The following is a 25,425-nucleotide window of genomic DNA, read 5'->3' on the forward strand; positions in this document are numbered from 1 at the left end:
TGGGGAGGACTTCCCTCACCCTCATCTCCCAAAGCTGCTTCCTGTTTCCTTCCCAAATGCAAATCTGAAATATGTGTTGATGTGCTTGCGTATTCACTGCCCAAATGTCAGGATGGGGACTCCATCCATCTTGTTCACCTGGTATTTCCTGTGGCCAGCACAGGACCTCCTTGGAACACGGGGGTGCCCACTAAAGAGTTGTGGGAGAGAGTAAAGAAGAATAAGCAAGCCAGCTGGTATGGTACACGGTGAGGGCTTGGCAGACAGATGCTAATCCTTTGGGGAGTGACTCATCCTTGATTAAAGTGTCACCCAAACAAGATTATCTGAGGAAAGCCCCTTCATGTTCGTTTTTCTTCTCTGTGTCCATGTAGCCCTTGAGTCTGTCTCTGTGCTTGGCTGGAGCTACCATGAGGGTCTCCCGGGGCAAGATCATGAATCTCCCGGCTAGGGGTCAATGGGCATTCAATCTCAGGCCAGCCAGGCCCTGCCACTTACCTGGTCACAGAGCCCTCCAGGCAAGCCTGCCAGTCATTTCCTGGGATGAAGCTACTCTGCCTGCCATGCTGACGGCCCTCAGCCATGACTCATTCCCCACCCCCTGTTGTCCCGTTCTCAGGTGCAGCCCCACTGGCCTCCCATTAGGCAAAGCTCCCCAGAGCAAAACCAGCTTTCCTACTTTAAGAACTTTGGCATTGACCAAGACTGAATTTCCTTGGCTCAACTGAGATAAATCAGTGCTTTGTTCCCTCACTGAGGACGCAAAGCTGGAAAGACAACCAATGTTTACTCCACATCTCTATCGGGAACCATGTTAAACACTGGGAACACAAATTAAGGTGTTCTCTCTCGCTAATGTAAACTCCCAAGTCCTCCAATGCCCCGTAAGGCTCCACACACCTCAAATCGTACTTCTTCCCTGACCTCATCCCCTACTATACTCCCCTCACCACCCTGCTCCCTGCTGTTCCTCCAACATACCAGGCAAGCTCCTGCCTCAGGGCCTTTGCACTGGCTGTTCTTTCTGTCCCAAATGGTCTTCCCCAGAAAAATACATCACTTACTCCCTCACTTCCTTCAAGTTTCAAATCTCACCTTCCCAATGAGGCCTATGCAGATCACCCTACTGAGAACTGCACCACTCCCACCCTCCTAGCACTGCCCCACCTCCCTTCTCTGCCTTCCTACTACTTTTCTAAAATGTTATCATGTTTACTACTAGTTTTATTGTTCCTCTGTCTCCTCCCACTAGAATGGAAGCTCCCAGATGTCAGGGGTCTGTTTGTTGACCAATTTATCTCCAGTGCCTAGAACAGTGTCTAGCTCATGGCAGATACCCAATAGTTACCCATTGAAAAATGAATAAATAACAGTGATCTGGCTTCAAGGAACTCTGAGTCTGGTTAAAGAACTCAAATGCCCAACAAAGCCAGGCTGGTAATGAATCTTAATGAAGTCCCAGGGCGTATATGCAGGGGACAGTGGGTGCATCATTTTTCTGCCCCTCCACCCTCAATTTTCCTGGTTGTAGCTGAAACCAGGAGGAAGTCACAAATGGCTCAGTGCAGACTAGGGAAGGGCTGCTGCAGGCGGAAGTAGAAAAGTCAGTGAGGGTCTGAACCCCAGAGCCTCCTCTACCACCTCCTCAACAACCCATGAACCTACTTTTCCCTATTGGCTCCTCCAGGACGTGGCAATGATTCCGAGAGTTCCTGACCCTCCACTGGCTAACTGCACTAGGTACCACCTCCTTAGCCCTTTAGTTCTAGAGCATCTGTAGCCCTGGCTAGAGGCAGTTCACTCCTTGAGATCTAATCCTGCAGGACTCTCACATCAGCTGACTATTCCATCTTTTGCACTGGGAGCAAGGGACAGGAAATTGTTTCTAAGAGGTCGCTTGCCTGCAACAATGCCCTATATTTGGTATCTGGAACAAACTGCACTCTGAATTTTCTTTGGAAACGGACCAGAACTACCACAGTCAATACTTCTGCAGAAAATAATGGCAACCTGGTGCTCTAATTCCACCGAGAGATTACAGGCTAGACCACAATAGTCATGCAAAAAGGAAAAATCACGTTGAGTTCTAACTCTTTGATGGGAATGCTTGCCACCATACGAACGAAGGCCTTGATTTTATAGAATTCTCTCTTTTTTTCCTGCTGTGTTCACAATCAGCTCTCTCCCAGTGCCCATTACTACTTTCAGGGAAAAGAACATAAACACTTTAGAACCAGCATTTATTATCCAGGGTTCCCAGGCAAGGTCAGGGTCATTGGAAGACACAGGTGGAAGGGGAGCTACTCTGCCTGACACAATCAATGTATGGGAGCCTTGGCTACCATCTGATTAAAGCCTGGCTGGAAAGATAGCCATGCACCAAAGACAGCCCTGCAGCAGCAATGAGGAGACCAGGCCAAGTAGTAATGTTCTGACTCTGCCAATACATAAGCCCAGAGAAGTAAGGCTGTGCCTTTTCTTGCTTCTGGCTCCACATGCCATATCCTGGTGGAAGAGTCCACGATGCCAAGGGTCCAGCTACCAGGCACGACAGGTGTCATGCTGAGAACCAGTGGCTCACATTTTTTAAGTGTATGCTCACTCTTTTGAATCCCCAAGAGAATCATCCAGAAACCACCCCACCTGGCTAAATTAGAGTCTGGCTCCTATAGAAAGCAGGTCAACTTCCTCGTTTTGGGACAAGGCCGCCTATTCTGCCCCAGAATCCTCAGTCCCCATTGGGAATTCACAGCCGACCAGCTATATCAACACATGTGAGCTGGTTAAGTATTTGCACTTTGCAGAAGTTAAATCTGGGGCAAGCTGAGTCACAGGGCCCAGAATGGACACAGAGGGTATAGCCCACTGTGAATAAATGGCAATGTTTAGAATTAGTGTTGTCATCATCATCAATGACAGCCTCTTTCTTATTTTTTAAGGATTTATTTATTTATCCCCCCCCTCCCCCCGCACTGCCTGCTCTCTTTGTCCATTTGCTGTGTGATCTTCTGCATCTGCCTGTATTCTCATTAGGCGGCTGTGGGAACCAATCCTGGGACCTTCCAGAGTAGGAGAGAGGCAATCATTCTCTTGCGCCACCTCAGCTCCCTGATTTGCTGCATCTCTTATTGTCTCTCTTCTGTCTCTTTTTGTTGTGTCATCTTACTGCACCAGCTCTCCACGTCAGCCAGCTCACCACACGGGCCAGCTTGCCTTCACCAGGAGGTCCTGGGCATCAAACCCTGGACCTCCTATATGGTGGATGGGAGCCCAATTGCTTGAGCCACTTCTGCTTCCCTGACAGCCTCTTTATGCCTTTGGGTCCGGCTGTAAAATACTCCATCAGAAGCTTACAGTATGTGCTTCTGTATCATCAATTCACAGATGGGCTTGCCATCCCAAGAAGGTAGGTCCCAATAGGGGGTGTCATGGTTGTTACGCAGCCCCAGAAACGAAGACTATTACATTTATAGTATCTAAATGTTATTAGGCACTTGATGTATGGTGGATCCTGGAACAAGCACTCCCCACTGCATTTAATCCTCATCACAAATCCACAAGGCAGCAGCTGCTATTGGATTTTAGAGGTGAGGACACTGAAGCCAGGAGAGGTGGACTAACGTGCCTTTGGTCAGACATCTGCTAAGTGAGGGACTGGCCTGGAACTCAGGGAGTCTGGCTTCAGTCCACTAGACTGCCTCTTAAGGTGGCACGTGGCATGGCACCCAAGGCAACCCTTCCTACACTCCTTCTCCCAAGCCCCTGCTGCCAAGGCAGAAGAGAAGGCAGCAAGGTCGAGTTCTAAAGCTATTTCTGTTCTGAGAGTCATTACAACGTCACAAGAGAACATGTGACTTGTTCACACCTCCTGAGCATCTCCTTGTGAAGCAGAGATCTCCCAGACACAGTCCCCTGAGCTTGCAGGGAAACAAGAAGCCCAGGGAGGAGAGGAAACATGTCTTCCTTGGGCACCCTGTTCCTAATCTCAGCACAGGCACACCACAGGCGTCTGCTGAAGGGAAGGGTGCACCAAACAAAACCTAAGGAAACCCTGGAGGGAAAAAATCCCTTTGAAAAAAAAAATGCCTGCAGGTACTGATGCACATTCCATCATCTAATCTATATGTATATTTTGCAAAAAATAATGAGATGGTAGCAGTTTCAGAATTAGTGTTTTCTTACTCATTGTTTCCCCAGATCTGCTCGGCATCAGGATGATAGCAAGAATTATCCCTTAGCAGGAAACATATGATTTCAAGGTACAGATGAATTTCAATTAGACATTTATCTAACCATGCCGATATGTTTTAAATTTAGCCCTAAATTACAGTTCTTTCAAATAACTGTGCTCTCCCCTCTTCTTCTCTCTCCTCTTCAATTTTGGTTTGGTTTGGTTTGGTTTGGTGAAAGGTCTGCTGGTAAAAATGCAGCAATACCAGTAACTTATCTACAAATTACGGGAAAGAGAAAGTAGGTTAAAAAAGACCAAGAAACTTAAAACAAGTATAATCAAACCACATCCGAGTCAGACAGGAAACAATAGGAGACTGTCCTTGCTCACAGGGAAGGAAGGTGAAGCTTCAGACTACTGTCAAACAAGTGGTAGAGGAGAGTCAACTGGCGCTCTTCCCGAATTTCAACTGTGGTCACCAGAATACAACAGACTTCTATTCTGCACTCGGGGAGAAGCAATAACTGAGAGGCAATAACCGGAAGTAGAAAGCTGACACTTTCACTCTGGCTGGCAGTTCCTTCCACACTTGAAACAGTCTCCATTTCAGCGTAGGCACCCACTACAATGAGTGGTGTGTTACAATGGAGGCAGAACCTGCACCCCAGGAGAAAGACAGCTCCCCGAAACACTCCCTCCAGTTAGAGGGTTCAACTAAATAAAGTGGGGATTTTCAGCTGACAGGTCATTGGTAACTTTCTGCAATTTGCTTTTGTTAAAATTGTCAATCCCACATACCAATGTCAATATCCTGCTTGTGATGTTGTCCTATAGTTCTACAAGATGTTACCATTGGGCAAAACTGGGTAAAGGGTACACAAGGTCTCCTTAGATTGTTTCTTAAAATCGCATGTGAATGTACAACTATCTCAGTAAAAACTTCCATTTCATAAAAACTGCAAACTCCAGTGCCCCACCAATTTCTGGGCTCATTTCTTGGGATACCAAGTCTAACTTCAAAAACCCCAAAAGGAGCATTTTATATGGATTCATTCCTTGACGAAGCCTTAGCAGTTATCTTGGAGATCTGAATTCATGCCACAAAAGGCAGTCCAATGGGACCCAGTATATCATACATTGTTATCAGCATAAATATACCGTAAGTCAGAGGCAGGCTGAGTGGGGACTGGGGAATGGAATGAAGGGGGCTCCATCCAAAGGGGGCAGCCTCAGCAAAGCTATCTGCTGATCCTAACTGTCATGCGAAGTTTCCTAAATCTTAAATGTTGGCAAATCATCATTTTTCTTTTCAACACTGTGAGGACCAAAGCAAACCGGTTTGGAACCAGGTTGCAACCTGTCAGACCTTTTAGGTACTTTAAATACATTCTCTTCTCATTCTCACCAAGAGCCCTGCAGAGTAGGGCCCCCTCTCTCTGTTCTCAAAACTGGATGAGACAACATGCCATAGGGCACCCAGCTGGCAGGGACTTGGCAAGGCCGACTGGGAGGTCCTGCTGATTCTGCTAACTCAACATTTTGTTGCCTGCATTCATTCAGCAAAAGCTGTTTAAGAAAGCTGCAGAGAAATACCTCCGGCTCCATAAACACTGAGTCTGCTCCACATTTTCCTGACTGAGCCCAGTCATGAGATGGACCACCGGGGGATGTCTTTCCTGTTCAACACTTGTCACCCTCCATTACCCTCAGGGCAAATCCTCTGGGCACACACTACTCGTTCCCTTAGGGCACTTAGAGGACTCAAGACAGTGCGGTTATTGAGATATTTGACCAACGTCGGTCTTTCCTACAAGGCTGAAAGCTCCGTGATGGCAGAGACTAGTTATGTCTCCGGATGTCCCCAAAACTAACACGAAGAAAAGGCTTAATAAACACTTGATGAATGAATCAACGATGGGATAGGCCAGACAGGGGCAGTGAAAAGGCCCCATTCAAATTCAGCTGAACTACTGCCACCACCAACAAGGACAGAAGGTTTCTGGGAACCTTTTCAGAGGCTCCAAATGCTCCCTTTAATAGCAAAACAGCCTGGCCAAACCATCATGCATGGGAAAAACCAGAAGGGCAGGGGCCTCTTTAATCATACTCCATGCCATTGTGGCCTCTCAGGCAAGAGGATCACATTCCACCCACTCATTCAGAGGGCAGCAGAGGCCACTGCCTGAGGGCAAGCCTGGCCTTTTCACCGTGAGGTCACTGCCTGAGAACCTGATTGCTGAAATGGGACCCTCATGAAACAGCCTTTGTTTAGAACACTCAATAGTCATCTCAAACAACCGCTGAGCCCACGCTATGGCAGAAAAGATGCTTGCCCATAAGCGTAGAGTGGTAAGACCTTATCTTTAGACTAGAGAAAACTAGGAGCAAGGGCCTTCCAGGCTGTGGGTAAGACAAGGGCACGTAACACAGAAACACAGGGCATGCTGGGGGAAAACACGGCTAGACCAGGCCAAAGGTAGCCCGGGACACAGGGCATATGAGGAAAGGCAGGGAAGAAGCACAGATGGGAAAACCTGGAAGTCCTCATATTGGTCACCAGGTTTTTCCTTTGGCAATTTACAAAGTGCGAACTCAAGGCTTCTTAATGACCACAAATACACTGTTTAGACCACAGTTCTATGATAACTTAAAATTAGAAGATTTTACATAAAAATCCAGATTTCCAGCTTCTCTAGAAACATGAGGTGACCTGGCAATACTGTACCCAGATTCCTGCAGAACTGTAGGCTGGGGTAGAAAGCAGCTGCTCGCCGAGAAAGCTCCTATTTGCTGCCACCCACACGGCACCTGCCTCATTCATAGACGATACCTGGCTAGCTGCTGTAGATAACGGTTCCTTCCAAGTCTACAAGATCCTTTCCCACGCATCCTCTCCTTGTGTCCCAAAAACAGTGCCTCACAGGTATGCAACCTGACGCCCAGGGATACAATTCCATGTTCACTAACATAGAATCAGCTGAACTAAGGTTAGTATCTGACCCCCGATATTCCTGGGTCTGAATTTCAAGACTCGGATTATGTTCCCTGAATCCCAGACCAGCTTATGCATCATCATTGCTACATAAACAGAATGCTGAATTCTGATTTTAGAGAAACACGCTCATTAACAAAATGAGCCAGGGCTTCTTATCCAGGGCAAGACACAATCTCAAAGCTAATGACTTACAGAACTTCTCTGAACATCTTGCTCAGGCTTGGTGTACATTTCAGACAGATCACCATTCAGAATGACCTCGGCTAATGAGTTCACCAGTGGTGCATGATGTATAATTAGGAAGACCTGATGAAAAAGAAGAAATGGGATTTTCATTGAAGTGTGCAATTTTTAAACTTCTTCCTTTCTTAGTTGAAAACAGCTAGGCTGGGCTATTTAAGTTCAGCAGTAAGCAGCAATCACTGTGAGGCAACATCCAAAGAATGGGTCACATTTAGAAGAAATCAGTTACCATTTTTTTTTCTTTGAGAGGTTTCCTACTCCTTCAGATGGCTGCCTATTTGGCTGGCTACTCCTTATCAGAAGAAGACACGTTAAAGTGAGACTGGCTCTCATGGCTGGTTGAAGCCAAATCCGGCTAAATGGAGCAACATGGGAAAGCAACAAACCAGCACCCTTCTTCCTTTCCACAGGCATTTTAGTGTCAAATTCAATTATAACACCAGAAGGCACCGTCCCAATACTTTGGTCATATGGGAATGGGGCTGGTGAGTCTTGTTCCAATCAAGGACTTGGCAAAGAGATTCCATCACTGGAACAAGCTCTGGCCTCTGCAGTGGGTTTCAGCACACTGGGATTTCATGGCAGCTCTGACAGGTGTGGGAAATGTGGAGAAGAAAAGCCACGCGACCAGAGGTTAGGGGAAGAGTAAGGGGGAGTGACTGCTTACTGGGCCCAGAGTTCCTATTCAGCTGATGAAAAGGTTTTGGTAATGGATGGTGGTAGTGGTAGCACAGCACAGCAAAAACAATTAATGGCACTGAACCATACCCTTAAAAATAGTTACAATTTTATGTCATATATGTGTTATCACAATAAAATATTTTTAAAAATATAAAACAGGGAAGCGGATTTGGCCCAATGGATAGGGCATCTGCAGACCACATGGGAGGTCCAAGGTTCAAACCCAGGGCCTCCTGACCTGTGGTAATGAGCTGGCCCAGGCGTAGTGCTGATGCGTGCAAGGAGTGCCGGGCCATGCAGGAATGGTCCCCGTGTAGGGGAACCCCATGTGCAAGGAGTGAGCCCGTAAGGAGAGCCGCCCAGGATGAAAAAAGTACAGCCTGCCCAGGAGTGGTGCCGCACACACAGAGAGCAGATGCATCAAAATGACGCAACAAAGAGACAGATTTCCGGTGCTGCTAACAAGAATACAAGTGGACACAGAATAATACACAGCAAATGGACACACAGAGCAGACAACTCTGGGGGGGTGGGGAGCAGGGAAGGGGAGAGAAATAAAAAATAAATCTTAAAAAACAAACAAATGAAAAAACCACTTTTCATTGGGAAGTGGATGTAGCTCATTGGGAAGTGGTTGAAGTGGCTGAATGCCTGCTTCTCATGTACAAGGTTCTGGGTTCAATCCCCAGTACCTTCTAAAATATTTATACACACACACAATCAAATTAGATAAAAGGCCGAATAGCCAAATGTGGTGCCTACCTAAAAAAAGCACATCTGTTTTTAAAACACCAGGTAAATTGCTACCATCACAGAGACTACATAGTCTAAGCTGGTGAGCTCCCCCCAAGTTCAGGGTTGCAGCAGGCTCTGGTGACAAGGATGAAGACTGTTCTCACCTCTGTCATATCACAATTACTGCCACACTTCACTCAACCAAAACACAAAATCCCAAATCGCTGTGTTTCATTCATTTCACCAAAGATTCATTATGTACTGTGTGTGAACATTACCTTGATTGAGCAATCATCTTTTTTTTTAAGATTTATTTATTTCTCTCCCCTCCCACCCACACCCCAGTTATCTGTTCTCTGTGTCTATTTGCTGCGCGTTCTTCTTTGTCCGCTTCTGTTATTGCCAGCGGCATGGGAATCTGTGTTTCTTTTTGCTGCACCATCTTGCTGTATCAGCTCTCCGTGTGGGCAGCGCCATTCTTAGGCAGGCTCCACTTTCTTTGGCACTGGGCAGTCTCTTTATGGGATGCACTCCTTGCGCGTGGGGCTCCACTATGCGGGGACACCCCTGCGTGGCAGGGCACTCCTTGTGCGCAACAGCACTGTGCATGGGCCAGCTCCACACGGGTCAAGGAGGCCTGGGGTTTGAACCGAGGACCTCCCATGTGGTAGATGGACGCCCTAACCACTGGGCCAAGTCCGCGTCCCTGATCAGTCTTCTTTTATTCAGTCCACAAATATCCCAAGAGCATCTACTAAGGCCCAGCAGACAAAGGGCAAGTGATTTTTGCCTGCAAACACAGACACAGGGTGCTGGTTCCTGATGCTCTGGATAGGGAAAGCGCGCGCGCGCGTGTGTGTGTATGTGTGTGTGTGTTGGTTCCTGATGCTCTGGACAGGGAAAGCGTGTGTGTGTGTGTGTGTGTGTGTGTGTGTTTCTGGCAGGAGGGAGTCACCACATGGTAAGCAGAAACACGGGAACGGACTTGAAGAGCCGGGCCCGCACCATGCTCTTGTCACAAGCAACCGTTTAGCTTCAGCTGGACAGCATCACAGAGCTAATGGGAATTTTATTGGTTTTGTAGCTGTACTTGTAAAATAATTTTTAAGTATGCTCTGATTTTAAAGTGATGTAGGGGGTTAAGTACAAGGGAATTATACCAGATTTTAAGTTTTCACATGAATAGGCCAACATTACAATAAAACCAAGTGAAAACGCAGGGGGAGGAAGGGCCTGAAATCTTTTATCTTTAAAATGGGGTATATTGCTCAAGTTAGAGAAACAATGAATTGTAAACTCCGTTTTTTGGGAGATGCAGAAATAATTACTTAGGTGCCCGAGTTACTTGTCTTTCACTGAGAAAACAGGGACAAAGGCGTGGCCCGAGCCCTCTGCCCATAACCACCAGTGCCCATAGGGCTTTGGCGGCCATGCTCCTCGGATGCAACCCTACCCAGGCAGCGTCCCAAGTGCAGAAGGGTCCTGAGGATGCTTTGCATGGGATTTCTTCAGCTGAGCATCTGGCCTGCCACGTCCTGCCAGACTCCCAGAATCCCAAGCAGGAGATCCTGGTGGATTTGTAAGGAGGCGGCAGAAAACACTGCCAGGAGAGGCTGGGATTTGCATTGAGCTCTGTGGCACAAAAGGGCATTCAGACAGAGTTAGCCCATGGCAGAGCAATGAGCAAACAGAGCTCCTGGAACGAGACTCTGGGATGTGAATGGGGCTCAGGCCACATCCGGATCACTATCCCATCCCTGCTGGGAGAAGGCCATGCCTGAATCTTTCTTCTCAGGCCAACAGGAGACAGCCCCACCCCAAACCAGGAACAGCCCAGGGATCAAGTCAGAAGGACATTCCCTGATCAAAGCAATAAATACCTGTGCCATTGCAGAAGTGGAAACAGAGCTCTGGTCAAACGTTTGAGTGCTTGACAGTCTAATGAGATGGCTTCAGAGTCTGGACTGCTCATAAAAAAATATTTTTAAAGTTATGTAACTGGGTCACCATGGAGTTTTTCCTTTCTGGTAAATATTACATAATTACAAGAAGGAAACACGCTTGTTTAAGAGAGAAGGCAGACAAATTGGCTCAAGACACAAATCTGGGAGCTGAGGTTGCTACAAAGTACCTTCCAGAAGGTAATCTGGGAACTAGAACCACGACAAAAACCTTAAAAACCAGCCTTATTACAGGATGTTTGTTGCATCAAGACTGCTGTGTGTAAGTGCATACTGGGTCCTGCAGTTTGGGGTAATTTCAAAATGCTGTGAATAAGATGCATGCAGTCCACTCTGTCTAGGGTAGTCAAAGCACTCCTCAGTTGTTTTGGAAACCTTGATCCCCACTGTAAAAATCAACTACAGGAGGACGAGGTTTGATTTCTTTTTCTTTACATCTCCATCCAGTACTATGAAGGAGATGCACACTACCTCTATCTAGCTGAATACTAGAGCCCTCCTCTCATTTTATTGGTATTTTATTTCTGGACGAGGTTTGATTTCTTTTTCTTTACATCTCCATCCAGTACTATGAAGGAGATGCACACTACCTCTATCTAGCTGAATACTAGAGCCCTCCTCTCATTTTATTGGTATTTTATTTCTAGATGGGGGCACTGAGAGAGAAGATGGTCAACGTGTCCTGGGAAATTTCCAAAAAGCAGCAGTATCATAAATTTGGTGGGGACACAGGTGAACAATCAAACATACCTGCGAGAGAAGATAGAGAGACACCGGCAGGCTGATTTTCGGTCGTTCTCCTCCCTAGCGAAGGTTGGGTGAAAAGAGAGAAAGAAAGGGAAGTCCAAATCATACAAAATATCTGATGTCAAAAGCCATCTGTTTAAATGACCGGCTCCTGTCCTCCTGACTTCCTCTGTGACCTGAAGGCTGCCCTTCCCCTGCTGATAGTCAAGTCTGCTCTGCAAAATTCATTTGCAACCTAATCCTACTTAATTCTGTTTACAAGGCCACTGTATTTCTCCACCTGAGAAATCTTTCATCCTTTAGTCATGGATTAGATGAGGCTGATCCAAGAGAAAAACGTGTTCCTTAAATTATCAAGAATGTTAATTTCCTCCAGCCAGGCACCAAAGCCCCACCTGCAGGGAGCCTGTTGTTAAGGGAGGGGCTTTCAAAACTGAGGAGACAGGGAATGGTTGGGAACACTCTGGATTAGAAAGAGCCCTTCATCTGAACCAAGCTTCAACAAGTCCTATGTAACTGTAAGGGATCTTCTGGACCTTGTTTTGCAGCAGAAGAAACAGGGAAGAGGTAGAATTTGAACCCAGGTCTGAAAACTCCACTTCCTGTGCTTTTTTTATACCCTAAATAGCTGCCTCTGGTAGATCTAATTAGGGTTGCAATTTTCTTTACTATCTTTAGTGAGACTCTCCATGCTCCACCTCTGAAAACTACACCCTGCTGGGACACATGCAAAGGCCAAAGTCCCTACAGAAGGACCAGCCGGAAGTGTCCCGCCCTCCTGCTGGGAGCCTCTGCTCTCCTTCTGTCTGCCCCCTTAGCTCTGGGAGGCACTGCACAGAGGCCTCCCTTCCCAGAAGTATTACTTCTCAGGGGAGGTCGGAGAACCACCAGCTCAGAATCACCTGGGGGGAGGGGGGCAGGTGAACTACACAGGCTCCTGGTCCCACCCCCACTGAAGCGGTCCCTGAGATGAGAGGACAACCACTGCCCAGGGGCCTTTTCTTAAGTGTGTTCATCTCTTCCCAGCCCTTCTCTGCAAGTTTTGTTGCTGTCTGGATCTGCTCCAAATCTATTGGCTCCGGCAACTATCAGAAAAAGATGCCGGGGAAGCGAAGACCTCAAGGGAAGGACGCACAGAAACCAAAACCTAAATTCACAGAGGTTTCCTCTCTCCTTCTGAAATCAGTAATCGTCTTTTCTCATTCTCTTTTACAGTCTTCACACACATACACAGCACACACACACTCACTCAGAAGTGAGAGGAAAGGAAATCCAGTGTAAGAGAATTATGTAAGGAATCTCTCCCAGGCACCAAGCCTTGGTCTCCTGCAAAGCTCTTGGCAACCCTCGGTGACTGTTTGCTTTCCCAGCCCACGCCTGCCCCCACTGGAAGTTAACCTGGAGCAACTGGAAGAACCGGCCAGGCCCCACAGACCCACCTTGTCCTGATTCTCCAGCGAGTACACGTAGAGGGGCAAGAAGAGCCTGTTGAGCAGGTGGTCGGTGAGCACATCGTTGAGGAACTCACAGTTGATAATGAGGATGTCGTTGAGGTAGTGCAGGTGGTCCAGGTGCTCGGCCACCAGGTCGCTCAGTTTTCCCCGATTCCGGTGCCTGTCCAGAGAAACAACCTCAGCCTGGAAACCAAAGCCCAGAGCCCTCAGGCCAAAGCTCAACAGCCTGCGCCTTAGGTCACTGGGGAGGGAGGGAGGATGCTCTTCATTCAACAAATACCCTCACCAGTCTCAAGAGACACCTATCCCGGCCCCTATAGCCGGGAACAGAAAGAGAAATGAGCAAGTCCACCACAGTGGATTTTAAGGGCTTCTGGGGCTTCCCATCTAGTGGAGGCCCCTGTCGCCTCCCCAGCTAAGCGCTTAGCAGGCCATTTCACGATAGCAGCCAGCAGCCACTAGCCAATGTGGGAAGATTCCCTGGCTCCCAAGATAAGCAACACGCATGGAGCAATAAATCCTCGCCAATTAAAATGCTCCCGAGGAGTTCAGAGGAGAAAAGCAGGCCTGAGCAGCCACACCCTTCCAGTGGCCCCGACCTCAGGAGGGGCAGAGCGCAAGGACTCCACATTCTGCCCCCCAGTCCTCGTCCCTGCCCTGAGGGCTGCCCCCTGGCAGCTAAGCAACAAGCTGAGGGAGACCCTCAGGTGAACCTGTACCCCACTCCAAAAGAACGGAATCTCCAAAATGGCCAGCACATTCACCACCCCCAAAGTGAATCTCTTATAGAGAATCATCCAGCTAGGATTTTTTATTACGCAAGTAACTGATGGTCCTTTTACAAAACAAAAAATTAAAGAAAACATAAAAAGCGAAAAGAAATTAATGTCTTCTATAATCCCACTAACAGATATCTACTATCAACATTATGGTACTTATGCTCCTACAGTGTTTTCACACGTTTATATCCTCTTCCTATAGTCATGTATAAAATGCATGTGTTATATATCTATCTTACAAATTGTATGTATTTTTAAAAAATAAGTAAAAGCAAAATCAATTTTGCTTCTTTTATATAATTAAACAATTCTTCCTTTATTATGTTCTAATAAAACATTTAATAAATACTTACAATAAATACATGTTATAACTCCTAACATGAGTACCTTTGAGTCCATCATCCCACCCAAGGCCCAGAACATTTACACATAATGTTTCACTACTTTTCCCCACTTAATAAAATACTGTGATAGTTTTTCTCTATTGGGATATTTAACACATCTTATTTTTAAAAATCTTTACTTTAAAATTTATCTTTTTAAAGTAACACGCCGATGGATATAAAAATCAAATAGTACTGATAAGCTGCTAGTGAAAGAGCAGCTCCTTACCTGCCCTCCCCTCCCCTATCCATTTCCACTCTCCAGAAGAGGCAATTTTAAACTTTTAACTGCATCTGCAAATAGTTCCTCCTATATTTCTATAAAATCTGCAAGGACTTCTATTTTGTGACTGATCCATTTTACATATTATCTATGGACCCCTTCGTGTTTCCTCTGCCCCTTCTTCCCCAGTAGTTACCAGTAACTGGTGTTGACATTATAACTGTTTGCTGCAGAGCCAAATAGTGGACTGTGATTTAATTTCCTTCCTTATATAACTTTTTTCTTTCTGGTGTTAAGTGCCTCATTATGTTTCATATCCATGATTTTCCACATCTATACAGGTCCTGGTTTTTTCCAAATGCTCCATCAGATCTGCCCACCCATCCTTACTTCTTTCCCAATATCAGATCTAAAACTCTACCTAGCACCCTTCTCCCCAACCAGGAGACCTTCTTCCTGGGTCCCTTTACTGTCCTGCTCCCAACAAGGTGTTTCCTCAGACCTGTGCAGGGCTGTCACTCTGGGGCAGAGACTCTTGGCCAAGGGCAATTTTGCCTGGAAGGGGATGGATGGCAATGTCTGGAGGCACTTGTGGTTGTCACAAAGAGGGCAGGGTGGGGGGTGCTCCTGGCATCCAGTGGGTAGAGGCCAAGGATGCTGCTAAACGTCCTAAAATGTACAGGACAGCCCCTCCCTCACAATGAAGACTTATTGAGCCCCAAATGTCAATAATGTTGAGAGTGAAAAACCCTGTTCTGGGGATTCTGTTCATCACTCTAAGGCCAGAAGTACCACCTTAATCTTTTTTTAAAAACAACTTTATTAAGATTATAATTCACATACCATGAAATGCACCCACTTAAAGTATGCAAGTCAATGGTTTTTAGTATATTCACAGAGATGTGCAATCATGACAATCAATTTTAAAACATTTTTATCACCCTCCAAAAAATCCCTACACTCATTAGCAATAGATTGCTCTCCATTTCCCATACAATCTTTTCCCTTCAGCCCCAGCCACCACTAATCTATACTCTGTCTCTATGGATTTGCCTATTCGAGATGTCTCATATAAGTGGAATCATACAATATGTGGTCCTTTTTGTGTGCCTTCTTTCATTTGACATAACATCTTCAAAGTTCATCCATGCTGTAGCATGTATTAGCACTCCATTCCTTTTTATGGGTGAATAATATTCCAATGTATGGCTATGCCACATTTTCTTTGTTCATTCATGAGTTCATGGATCATCTTAATCTTTATTTACCCCTGTCTATGGGTGCACCAGATTGATTTACTCTATTCTCCTTCTATGAGGCATCTAAGTTGCTCCAACTTCCCACTGTCACCAATAGGTGGGCAGAGCCTTTTAGGTTATGAAGTCCAGCCTCTGCCTAAATAGGCAGGCAAGCTTGGTTCTAGTGTTTCCTTTTCCTCAAAGAGAGCTGAAGTCTTCCCTCCCCTTTTATCTACGTAATGAGCCCCAGGGAGGGGCACTTACTCCTCATCAGTCTGTACACAGTTATCAAGTTCAATCACATGGCTCCCGATGAACCAGACCAAATTGGAGAAGTAAGGAACAGCAGTCTTATCTCTGATATAGTGCAGCATGGCCTGGTTATCCACTGCGAAAATTCATAAAAGAAAAAATAAGAAAGAAAAAAGTCAAGCTACCAAAAATAACTTGGGGAAATTTAAAAATAAATAAATAAACCAACAATGAAAAAAGCCCTCTACTATCATCCTGAATCTTTTCTGTCTTTCCCAGAATACTTGAAAATATTTATCTTATTCATAAAATTATACTCATCAAGGAAGTTCTTATGCTATTTTTAGAAATAGTCAAATAAAGTGGACCAAACATGAATAGTGCACTTAAAAGCTTGCTTCTCAGCTGTGGAATTAACTAGATTACAGTGAAATCTACTATTCTCAAGCAAGTTTCCTGGATTTGCATGTAAGGGTAAGTTAAGAAAACGGAAAACCAGAGGTTAATAACTTACATGAAACTGCAATAAGGAACACGGGAATCGTCATTGAAGGAAAGGCAAAAACAGACAACAGTTAATAGGGTTAGGAACTAGGATGGTGAGACGTTTGCTCAGAGGGGTAGAGACTAAGGGCAGGAAGCATCTAAACCGAAAAGGTACAAGTTTGGAGGGAACAAGAGAAAACAGAGCAAGAGGCACAGAGCCTTGGCTTGGACCAGGGTCGCAAACTCAGAAGCCTGCCAGTAAACAGGGGAGCTTGGGGCTCAGTTTCAAAGGGGCCGCAGATCCTCAATGTCAGCCCACTCCCCTACTGGACTGTGGGCCAGGGTTGCCAAGCCTATACATTTTCAAGTCAGAAATCTAGTCTAAGATCTCCTCATTTTTAAATATTGGCAATCAAACACATTTCTTTTAAAAAACCAACTAAGTCAATAAAAACATGTCTGAGGGCCAAATTTGGCCCTCAGGCCCTCAGTTTGCGACCTCTGCATGGACCCAATTGGGCTCTTAGAAAGGCTCTTAAATTTAACGCAATCCCAAAAGTAGATCAGAGTCTCCAAGGCCTTCCCACCTCCCCTTCCCCAATTACTGTCATCACCTATTAACATCCCGACACTTGATGACCAGAGCCCTTTGATTCCTGAAAAAAATGGAGTACCAGCTCAGGTGACTATTGGGAAAATAGGCAGAAAACTTCCATGGTTTTGGGAACTTGGACCCGGCCAGCCTTTGTGATAGTATGGGCAGGGAGCCTCTTCTAGAGGCACTGTTCTGAGCATTAAGTACACCCTGAAAGAGCAGGAATTTGTTAGTGCTGAGCTCTGCAGTGGGCTAAGACAATAGTGCCCCTTGCTGTTTGTGACATGAACTGCCTTTATGTTACTTTAAAGATAAATACCCCATAAATATATTGAAACTTATCTTTCACAAGCCAAAACACAGAAATTAAAGCCCAACATTTAAAAGACTTTGCTTTATCTGATTATAACATGGCCACTCTAATCCCACATGTGCCTCTCTAAGGCTATTAAAACATCTGTCTCTCAGTTCTTAGCAAGACTCAAACCTGCATGGACTGAGTATCTACGGAGTTGACAGTGGTACAAAAATTTATGTAAGGGGCCAGTTAAATGTTCAACAGCTACAAGCCTTCCAGGAGACAAGGAACTACAGCTTTTAATAAATTAGTTCCCTAGTTCCTTCCTGGGAAACATATGCAGAGATGCAGGAGAGTAAACACTTGCTGCCAAGTCAGAAATCAGAGGTGTAAGCTCATAAGGAAACTTACCTTTGTAGACGTTCAAAGTTATGGTTCTTACAGCAATTCTAACCATGCTTTCAGGGTGATTAAAAAATTTAATGGCTTCTGTATACAGGGCAAAGTCGTTAGTGTGCTGAAACACAAAGTAACAAAAATGAGTTATAAACCCATGAGGCAGGCCTGCCCCCACTCCAGCTTTCTGAATTCTATCAAACAAAAAAAAATATTACCAATGTGAACCTTAAGGCGGCAGTTGATTCCCAGTGGGGAAGGTGGGACAGAGGACTAAAGATCCTAGTTTGAGAGGTGGACCGTGGGGAAAATAGAAAGGGGTCTGCAACAGGAGTTTAGAGAATTGGACTTGGATAATGGCAGACCTGGGTTCATAACTCTATCACTTAATAACTTGATGCCATCTTCCTAAGCCTCAGTTTCCTCATAATTAAAATGGGGATGATAATACCTACTCTATGTTTGTTAGACTGTTTCAGATACAGTGCCTTCCACAATGCCTGACTCCTAATAGGCCCTCAACAGTAATGCTAGGTATTATTATTAGATGCGGCCTTAAATAATAAAAGCCAAATGGAAAGTTTTACTAAATTTAGAATCTCTTTGGCTACTATAAATTTTACTATTTGGAAATAGTAAAAGTGCCAGCAGTTTCATAAAGGAGAGTCCCAGGCATCGTCTGATATTAAAAAGGAATACCAAAAATGGATCAAAACAATTGAGAACCACAAATATTCACGATTCAAACCTCAGGAAAAAGGAGCCCCGCATCTAGCCTAGTGGCGAGCTCTGCTGCCCTCTTCTGGCCGGTTTCCCCACATGGCTCCAGGCCCAGCCAGGAGGCCTGAGACTGAGGGCATCCACAGCAGGCCAAGAGAGGCAGCCGGGGCCTGGGGAGAAAGCAACCTTCAGCCTCCCAACCAGCCCTTCCTGCCTGTGGGAAAGTGGAGGTTCAAGGTGGAAAAGCCACCTCGAGGACTAGACGTGTGCGCTTACGTGCTACCTATGATACTGGCCCCCACACGAGGAAACCAAGACAACCTCAAAAATAAGGCTCCTTCACACTCTTCTGATAACCAGCAGGATGTTATTTCAGAACCATACCTATGGACCCAGAATCTCGGGGACTTGCCCTTCCAGCCTGGAGCACCAAAGCCCAGCTGCACCTGAATGGAGGGAGAATCTGGCCATCTCTCTGGTCTGAACTTGGCAGGTGGGTTTCTCTCCACCTGGGAGAGCCTTTGGGAGAAAGCTAACATCATCCATTTGTTCTCTGGACACATTTACTTAGCAACTACTATGTGCCAAGTACCAGGCCACAAAACGCTCATTTTTAAAAATTGCCACATGCAGCAGATATGGCTCAAGAAGTTAAGCGCCCACCTCCCACGTGGGAGGTCCCAGGTTCAGTTCCTAGTACCTCCTGGACAAACAAACAAACAACAAGCAAAACAAATGAAAATACCAACTCAGGGAAGCCAATGTAGCTCGGTGGTTGAGCGTCGGCTTCCCACATACAAGGTCCCGGGTTCAGACGGCTTCCCACATACAAGGTCCCAGGTTCAATCCCCAGCCCCCCAGTACCTCAAAACAAACAAACCAACAAAAACTTCCACACATTTTGGGGTTGATAGCTAATACTCCTTCCCTTGAGGCCAGTTCTTCCCTTACTAACATAAACAAATAAAACAAGGTCTAGGGTGTTGTTGCCACATTATATGGGGACAGCTGGATGGACTGTGACCCAATTCAGAGCCTATGTTTGGGAAGATGGTCTGACTTCAAGTACAGGCTGCGCAGCATATGCAACCACCAATGAGAAGACACCTGCCACACAAACAGCATGTAGCTGTGTGGTAGCTGGCTTCCACAGTGGTCCCCTAAGAGCCCCCCCTCCTGTGTTCATGCACTTTTGCTGTCCTCTCCCACACGTGTGACCAGGTTTGGGTGGAAGTGATCGTGTATGACTTCCATGGCCAGGCCATAAAGGGCATGCTAGCTTGCTTTAGTCTCTCGGACTACCTGCTCTGGCGGAAGCTGATGCCATGCCATGAGGGCACTCAGCAGTGCTGTGGAGAGGCCCACGTAGAGAGCACCAACTGGCCAACCATGTGAGTGAGGGACCTGGGAATCAGATCCTCCAACCCCAATCCAGCCTTCAGGTGACTGCAGCCTCATAAGACATCAAGGCAGAATTGCCCTGCCAGACAGCTCCCAAATTCCTGACATACTATGCAAGAAAGGTAAGGCAATTTTGACCAGTGAGACATGAGAGGAAATATGCAGGAAGGCTTCTGGGAAAGTCTTTTTGGAAATTAAAAAGGGATGCAAAAGGGAGGTAACCTCATCAGGCTTTTTAGCAGTGGCATTTGAATGGGATACCTAGAGCTGCAGCAGCCACCCCGAGACAATGAGGGGTCAAGCATGAGGACAAATGTCAACTATACAGTCAACAGAGCAAGCAGATGGAGAGGCTCGGTACTTGATGGTATGGTTGAAACACAGATGAGCCAGCCCCAGGACAGCCAACATCTGTACTTTTTGGGATGTGAGATAAATTGACCTTAATGTCCAAACTCCTTTTAACTGTCTATGTGTGTTCCAGGATGAGAGTGGCAGCAATTTATTTAAGAGGGTAATAATTCTCTCAAGGAGTAAATGAACGTTGCCTTGTGAAGAATAGCAATGGCACTATTTACAGAACCAGGTACATACTAGATGCTTGCAGCCATTATTCTCATTTAATTCAATTCCTGAAAAACCCTGCAAGGCAGATATTATCATGCCCATTTCTTAGATGAGAAAATTGAGGCTCAGAGAAGGACTGGGACTTCCCTGAGGTCACACAGCAGGCAAGTGGCAAAGCCAGGCCTGACTTTAGTTTGTTTTTCCCACAGGGCAACAATAGTCCAAGTCAACTTCTAGGCACTTCTCTTCCCTGCCAAGTATAATGTTTTCAGGTGCACAAATTGAGTTTTACATGTAAAACAGAAAAAAATAAAAATAAAAATTAGAGCTTGCCAAGGTCAAACAGTGCTGTTAGGAAAATCATGAAATATTGAGTGTATAAATGCTTTGTAAATAAACACAAGGCCATCCAAACCTAAGGCGCCACCCAGCCTGGTTAGCTTTACACCTGAAGGTGCTCCTCTAGCAGTTACTTACCTCATTGTAAAAGAAATGGACAGTGTGGTTGTTCAGTTTTAATGACAGTGTTTTCAGGAACGATACATAATATGCCATAATCTCCTCATCAGAAAAGTCGAACTTATGGACAATGATAGAATTTACATAATTATTAGAGAGCAAATAATCTAGAGGGAGGGGAAGAAAAAAGCAAAACAGACAGATTAACTAATGCTGGAGGCAAAGACAAGCAAAGAAAGTCGGGTAACAAGTAGATCATATTAACATACTCAAACCAGTTAAGCTTCTGGGTTGTTAGAATTAAAACAAGTTAACAGGGAGCAGCTTAACCTACGACCAGTAAAGGAATTATCTTGTCATAGTCACAAAAAGTTCAAAGGCAATGCCAAAGAAAGGCCCTACCCTTTCCTCCCACACCAAATAGAAAAAGCATAGCTGGCAAAGTTCCACATAGAGCCACATAGAGCTGCTGTCCCCAGAGTTCCACATAGAGCCAGGAGATTAGATGGTGAAGGGGCATTTCTACAAACCACCCACAGATGAGAGTAAAAAGCACTGTTTTCTATAAAAAGCTGCCCCATTTTGCCAGCAAAAATCACATCCTCATCCCTGAATGCCACAAAGGGTTATGCATGCTTTTCCTCTCCCTATATAGCACCATCATGTCATAAAGACCACTGTATGCTGAACCCATGCTACGTGTCTGCACTCAGCTGAGTGCTTTCCATTCGAGTTCATTGTCTCGATGATACTGCGGAGCAGGTCTGACCAGGGCTGGAGGGGAATGGGGCGGACTGGCAAGCACACTTGCTACATAGGGGGAAGCTGCTCCAACTTCCACTCTCTGGGGCTGTGGAAATGCAGGCTCACTGGGCAACAACTTCCAACTGTGGGAGAGAAGTTGGGAAACACAGATTTAAATGCTGCATCTCCTGACTCTGAAATGTTGGCCACTGGATCAACTAGCTTTTAGAAGTGTGCTGCCCAGCAAAAACAGGTCTATAGGCCAGGTGCAGTCCATGGGCTAGCAGTCTGCAATCTTGGTCTTAGGCCCTTGCTGGACATGTTCTCCTCTGAGTGCAGCCACCCTGCAAAGCAGAGAGAGGAAAAGCATGCATAATCCTTTGTGGCATTCATGGATGAGGATATGATTTTTGCTGGCAAAATGGGCAGTTTTTTATAGAATACAGTGCTTTTTACTCTCATCTGTTGGTGGTTTGTAGAAATGCCCCCTCACCATCTAATCTTCCTGGCTCTATGTGGAACTCTGGGGACAGCAGCTCTATGTGGCTCTATGCGGAACTTTGCCAGCTATGCTTCCCCAATGTCTGTCTGTGAGCTCTGCACCAGCCCACCGGCCTCTCTACAAATGGTTATAAGCAGAGCATGACAAATGCCTGCATGTAAAGGCAGACCTGTGAGGCCTGAGAACCTCACTCTGCAAGTAGGGTCTTCACACCTCAGCACAGCATCACCTGGAGAGTAGGAGACCTGAAGCATCTTGGTCCCTGAGTCAGATTCTGTAGTCTGAGCCCAGCAACCTGGGTTTCCACAAGCCCTGAAGGGGCTTCCTGCACTTGCACATGTTGGGGAGGCCCTGGCCACACTGCCTATGTCTAGATCCCCCGCTTCTGTCACTTCCCAGCTATGCAATCTCAGGCAGGCCGCTTTCTCACCACTCCTTGGTCTTCTTGTCTGAAAGATGGAATAATAGTACAAGACTGGGCACATGGTAAGCACTCAATAATGTTAGCTGCCATTCTTATTATTATAACTAGTATTTGGATTCATAACCAACACCACCATACTCCCAGGACTGGGGGACTAGGAAAGAAGCCATTAAGCTTTTCAGAGCCCAAAAGGCGCCTAGCTCAGGCCAAAGTAATATTGAAAAGGCTGCTTGGAATGGCCATAAACAACACAAAGGGCCAGCAAGGAGCAGAGAACTGTGAGAGAGGCCACAGGATGGGCCCAGAGCTGGGTCCTCCCTGGAAGCCAGCTCTTTGGACAAGCCTGCTATGTTCAGAAGACTGCACAGGGCATTATTCTCTAAGCAGGCTCTGCAGCAGGCCATGAGGTCTGTAGTCTCAGAACAATGGTTTTCAAAATCTCCTAATTATAATTCCTGAGGCACTTGGTAAAAGGCAGATCCGGTGGCCTGTTCCAAGAGAGCAGGTCAGTGAGTCTGGGAGGGGTCTAAGAATCTTAATGCTTTGAAAAATGAGGTTATCTGTACTACAAATCTTAATTGCTCAGCTTAAGTTATGTAGACATTTACACACATAGTCAATTCCTGCTATTCCAGTATTTATAGTTTATAAAGTCCCGGCTGACACCGAATTAAGGAATACTAAACCTTTGTTCCTCAGGGAAATAGTTACCTTTCTATGAACCTCTGGTCACAACATTTTCATCAACCAATCAATATGTAACCTTGTTTCATGTGTTTTTGTTTAAAAAACAACTTATTTACTATATTTTGTTGACTCATTAACACTGCACTCACAGCCAATGGCACTATAACTGAGACCTGAGCAAAGCTCATCTGGCTCACAGCCTTCCTGAGTTGAGAACACTAGATAAGCACGTAAGCACTATACTTGGGGGCCATCTTGAACAGTACAATCATCAGGAAAAAAGCACAAAATGTGAAATACATGGCACTAAGTATACTGTGAAAAAGTCATTTTATAATCTGAGAGCTGAAGCAAGATGGCAGCATGTCCCCTAGTTCAACCTTAGCTGGGAACACGCTTGCTGGGCAACTCAAAATTTTTTTACCATGTCCATGAAGGCCCAGCATGTATTGATTGTGGGGTTACAAATAAATTTTAGCAAGTAGGCAAATGCAAAGAATTTGGAATAAGTGAATAATGAGGATTCAATTGTATGTGTTGTATATCTTCCACAAATCTTAAGTGTCCAGCTTGACGAATTTTTATATATGTACACCCTGTGAGCCCAGATCCACCTCCCCAAAAGGCTACCTCATGCCTCTGTCCCGTCAATACCCCACCACAAAGGCAACCCTATCTGACTTTCTATCACCTAGATTCATTTTGCCTGTTCTTAAACTTCATAGAAATGAAATCATCTGTATGCAAGCTTCTTGCACCTGGCTACTTTTGCTCATCACCTTGTCTGAGAGTTACCCATGTTGTTCATTCCTTTTTTGCCTAGATTATTTCATTATTTGAAGAGTCCACAATTTACTATGTACCCAGAATCTTAACTTGTAGCAAGCAGCCAAGTAATTCTGATGTTCTGATGCCTAGAGGATTTTTTATCTATGTCATTCTGGCTATGGTTGGGGATAATTTAATGGGGGAGGGGGGACTCTTGACAGGAGAAGGGGTTAATGGGATGTTTTGTTGAGTCTAGCCAATACTGGTTAGTGGCTTCTGTGCTACCAGAGGTACAGACACCCATGCTGGCTGCTACAGCTTCGGATCTGCAACCTTGAGCCTTTCAGCTGCATTCTGGAGCTGGAACAGCTATGTGGTCCATTCACTCCCCAGCAGGGACTTTTCCAGGGACTCCAAAAGGTGACTCTGTGGGTGGCAGAGTCACCATGGGGGCAGTAGAAGTGCCTCTAGTATTTGGCTGGGAATTTTCTACTACCCTCTTACTGTGAGGCTGACTTCCTGTGGTCTTTTTTGATAATAAACCCAGGAGTCTGTCAGTAATCTCAGTCCCTTGGACTTCTGTCACTTACGTCACCGAAGCCAACAGATAACAGGTGCCCATTCGTGAAATGGCTGTCTGTAATAGTGAAAAACTGGAAACCACCTAAATGCCCATCAGTCAGATTAGATAAATATGTTACAGCAAAATGTCGCTCTTAAACCAAACTAGGCAAAGATATGCAAAAGGACAATGAAAAGATCTCAGAATCAGTGGTAGGTTGGGAAAAAAATAAAGCAAAGTGAAAATTTTACACATACATAGAATTGTCAAGGTGAGATTATATAAAACTTTTACTTTCTATATTTTTGTGGGTTTTTTTTTAATGAGGATATTTTCTATCTATAATTAGAAAAAAAAATTTTTTTAAGTTATCTATCCTTCTCACTCCCTTACAAATACAAACCCAAATTTTGTAAACTGATTTCTGCCACCTTTGCAGGGCAAAAAAAAATAAAATTTAAATAAATCAATACAAAATGGAGTAGGAGAGAGTATAAACTACAATGCAGCCTATAATCCATGCTTAGCGGCAATGCTCCAAAATGCGCTCATCAATTGCAATGATTGTACCACACTAATGAAAGAAATTGTTAATGTGGGGGAAAGTGGAAGGTGTGGGGAATGGGGCATATAGGAATCCCTTATATTTTTTTATGTAACATTTTATGTAATATAAGTATCTTTTAAAAATATATTTAAAAAAAAAAGAATTCAGAAAGCAACAAAAGTAAAAAAAAAAAAAAAAATCCAAGTACTCTGCTGAATGCTCCAGAAAACCATGGGCATCTGCCTGTGTTTCTTAGAATACGGCAGTTTTAATCCCAGTACAAGAAAAGCTATGTGGTCTAGAGAAACCCTCTACAAGTAAAAATTTTTGATGGCCCCAACCCTAATCTTTAATCCAGTTGCCCTAAATCTGGCTGGGTTTAGAAAAGGTTACCAGAGAACAGGTAT

The 25,425-nt window shown here is 45.2% G+C and overlaps 1 protein-coding gene across 8 annotated transcripts in view; it reads right to left on the reverse strand.

Moving 5' to 3' along the window:
* CLEC16A (C-type lectin domain containing 16A) overlaps positions 1-25,425 on the reverse strand; it is a 224,021-nt gene that overhangs the window by 179,689 nt on the left and 18,907 nt on the right. For all 8 annotated transcript variants that reach the window (XM_071211365.1, XM_058286468.2, XM_058286469.2 and 5 more), the window contains exons 4-9: positions 20,803-20,951; positions 17,653-17,758; positions 15,875-15,998; positions 12,973-13,147; positions 11,537-11,590; positions 7,359-7,472 (exon numbers count right to left, since the gene is read on the reverse strand). In XM_071211365.1, the coding sequence (XP_071067466.1) occupies positions 7,359-7,472; positions 11,537-11,590; positions 12,973-13,147; positions 15,875-15,998; positions 17,653-17,758; positions 20,803-20,951 (722 nt within the window). The remainder of the gene's footprint in view (positions 1-7,358; positions 7,473-11,536; positions 11,591-12,972; positions 13,148-15,874; positions 15,999-17,652; positions 17,759-20,802; positions 20,952-25,425) is intronic.

The sequence above is a fragment of the Dasypus novemcinctus genome, chromosome 23 (genome assembly GCF_030445035.2).
Source record: "Dasypus novemcinctus isolate mDasNov1 chromosome 23, mDasNov1.1.hap2, whole genome shotgun sequence".
NCBI lineage: Eukaryota > Metazoa > Chordata > Mammalia > Cingulata > Dasypodidae > Dasypus > Dasypus novemcinctus.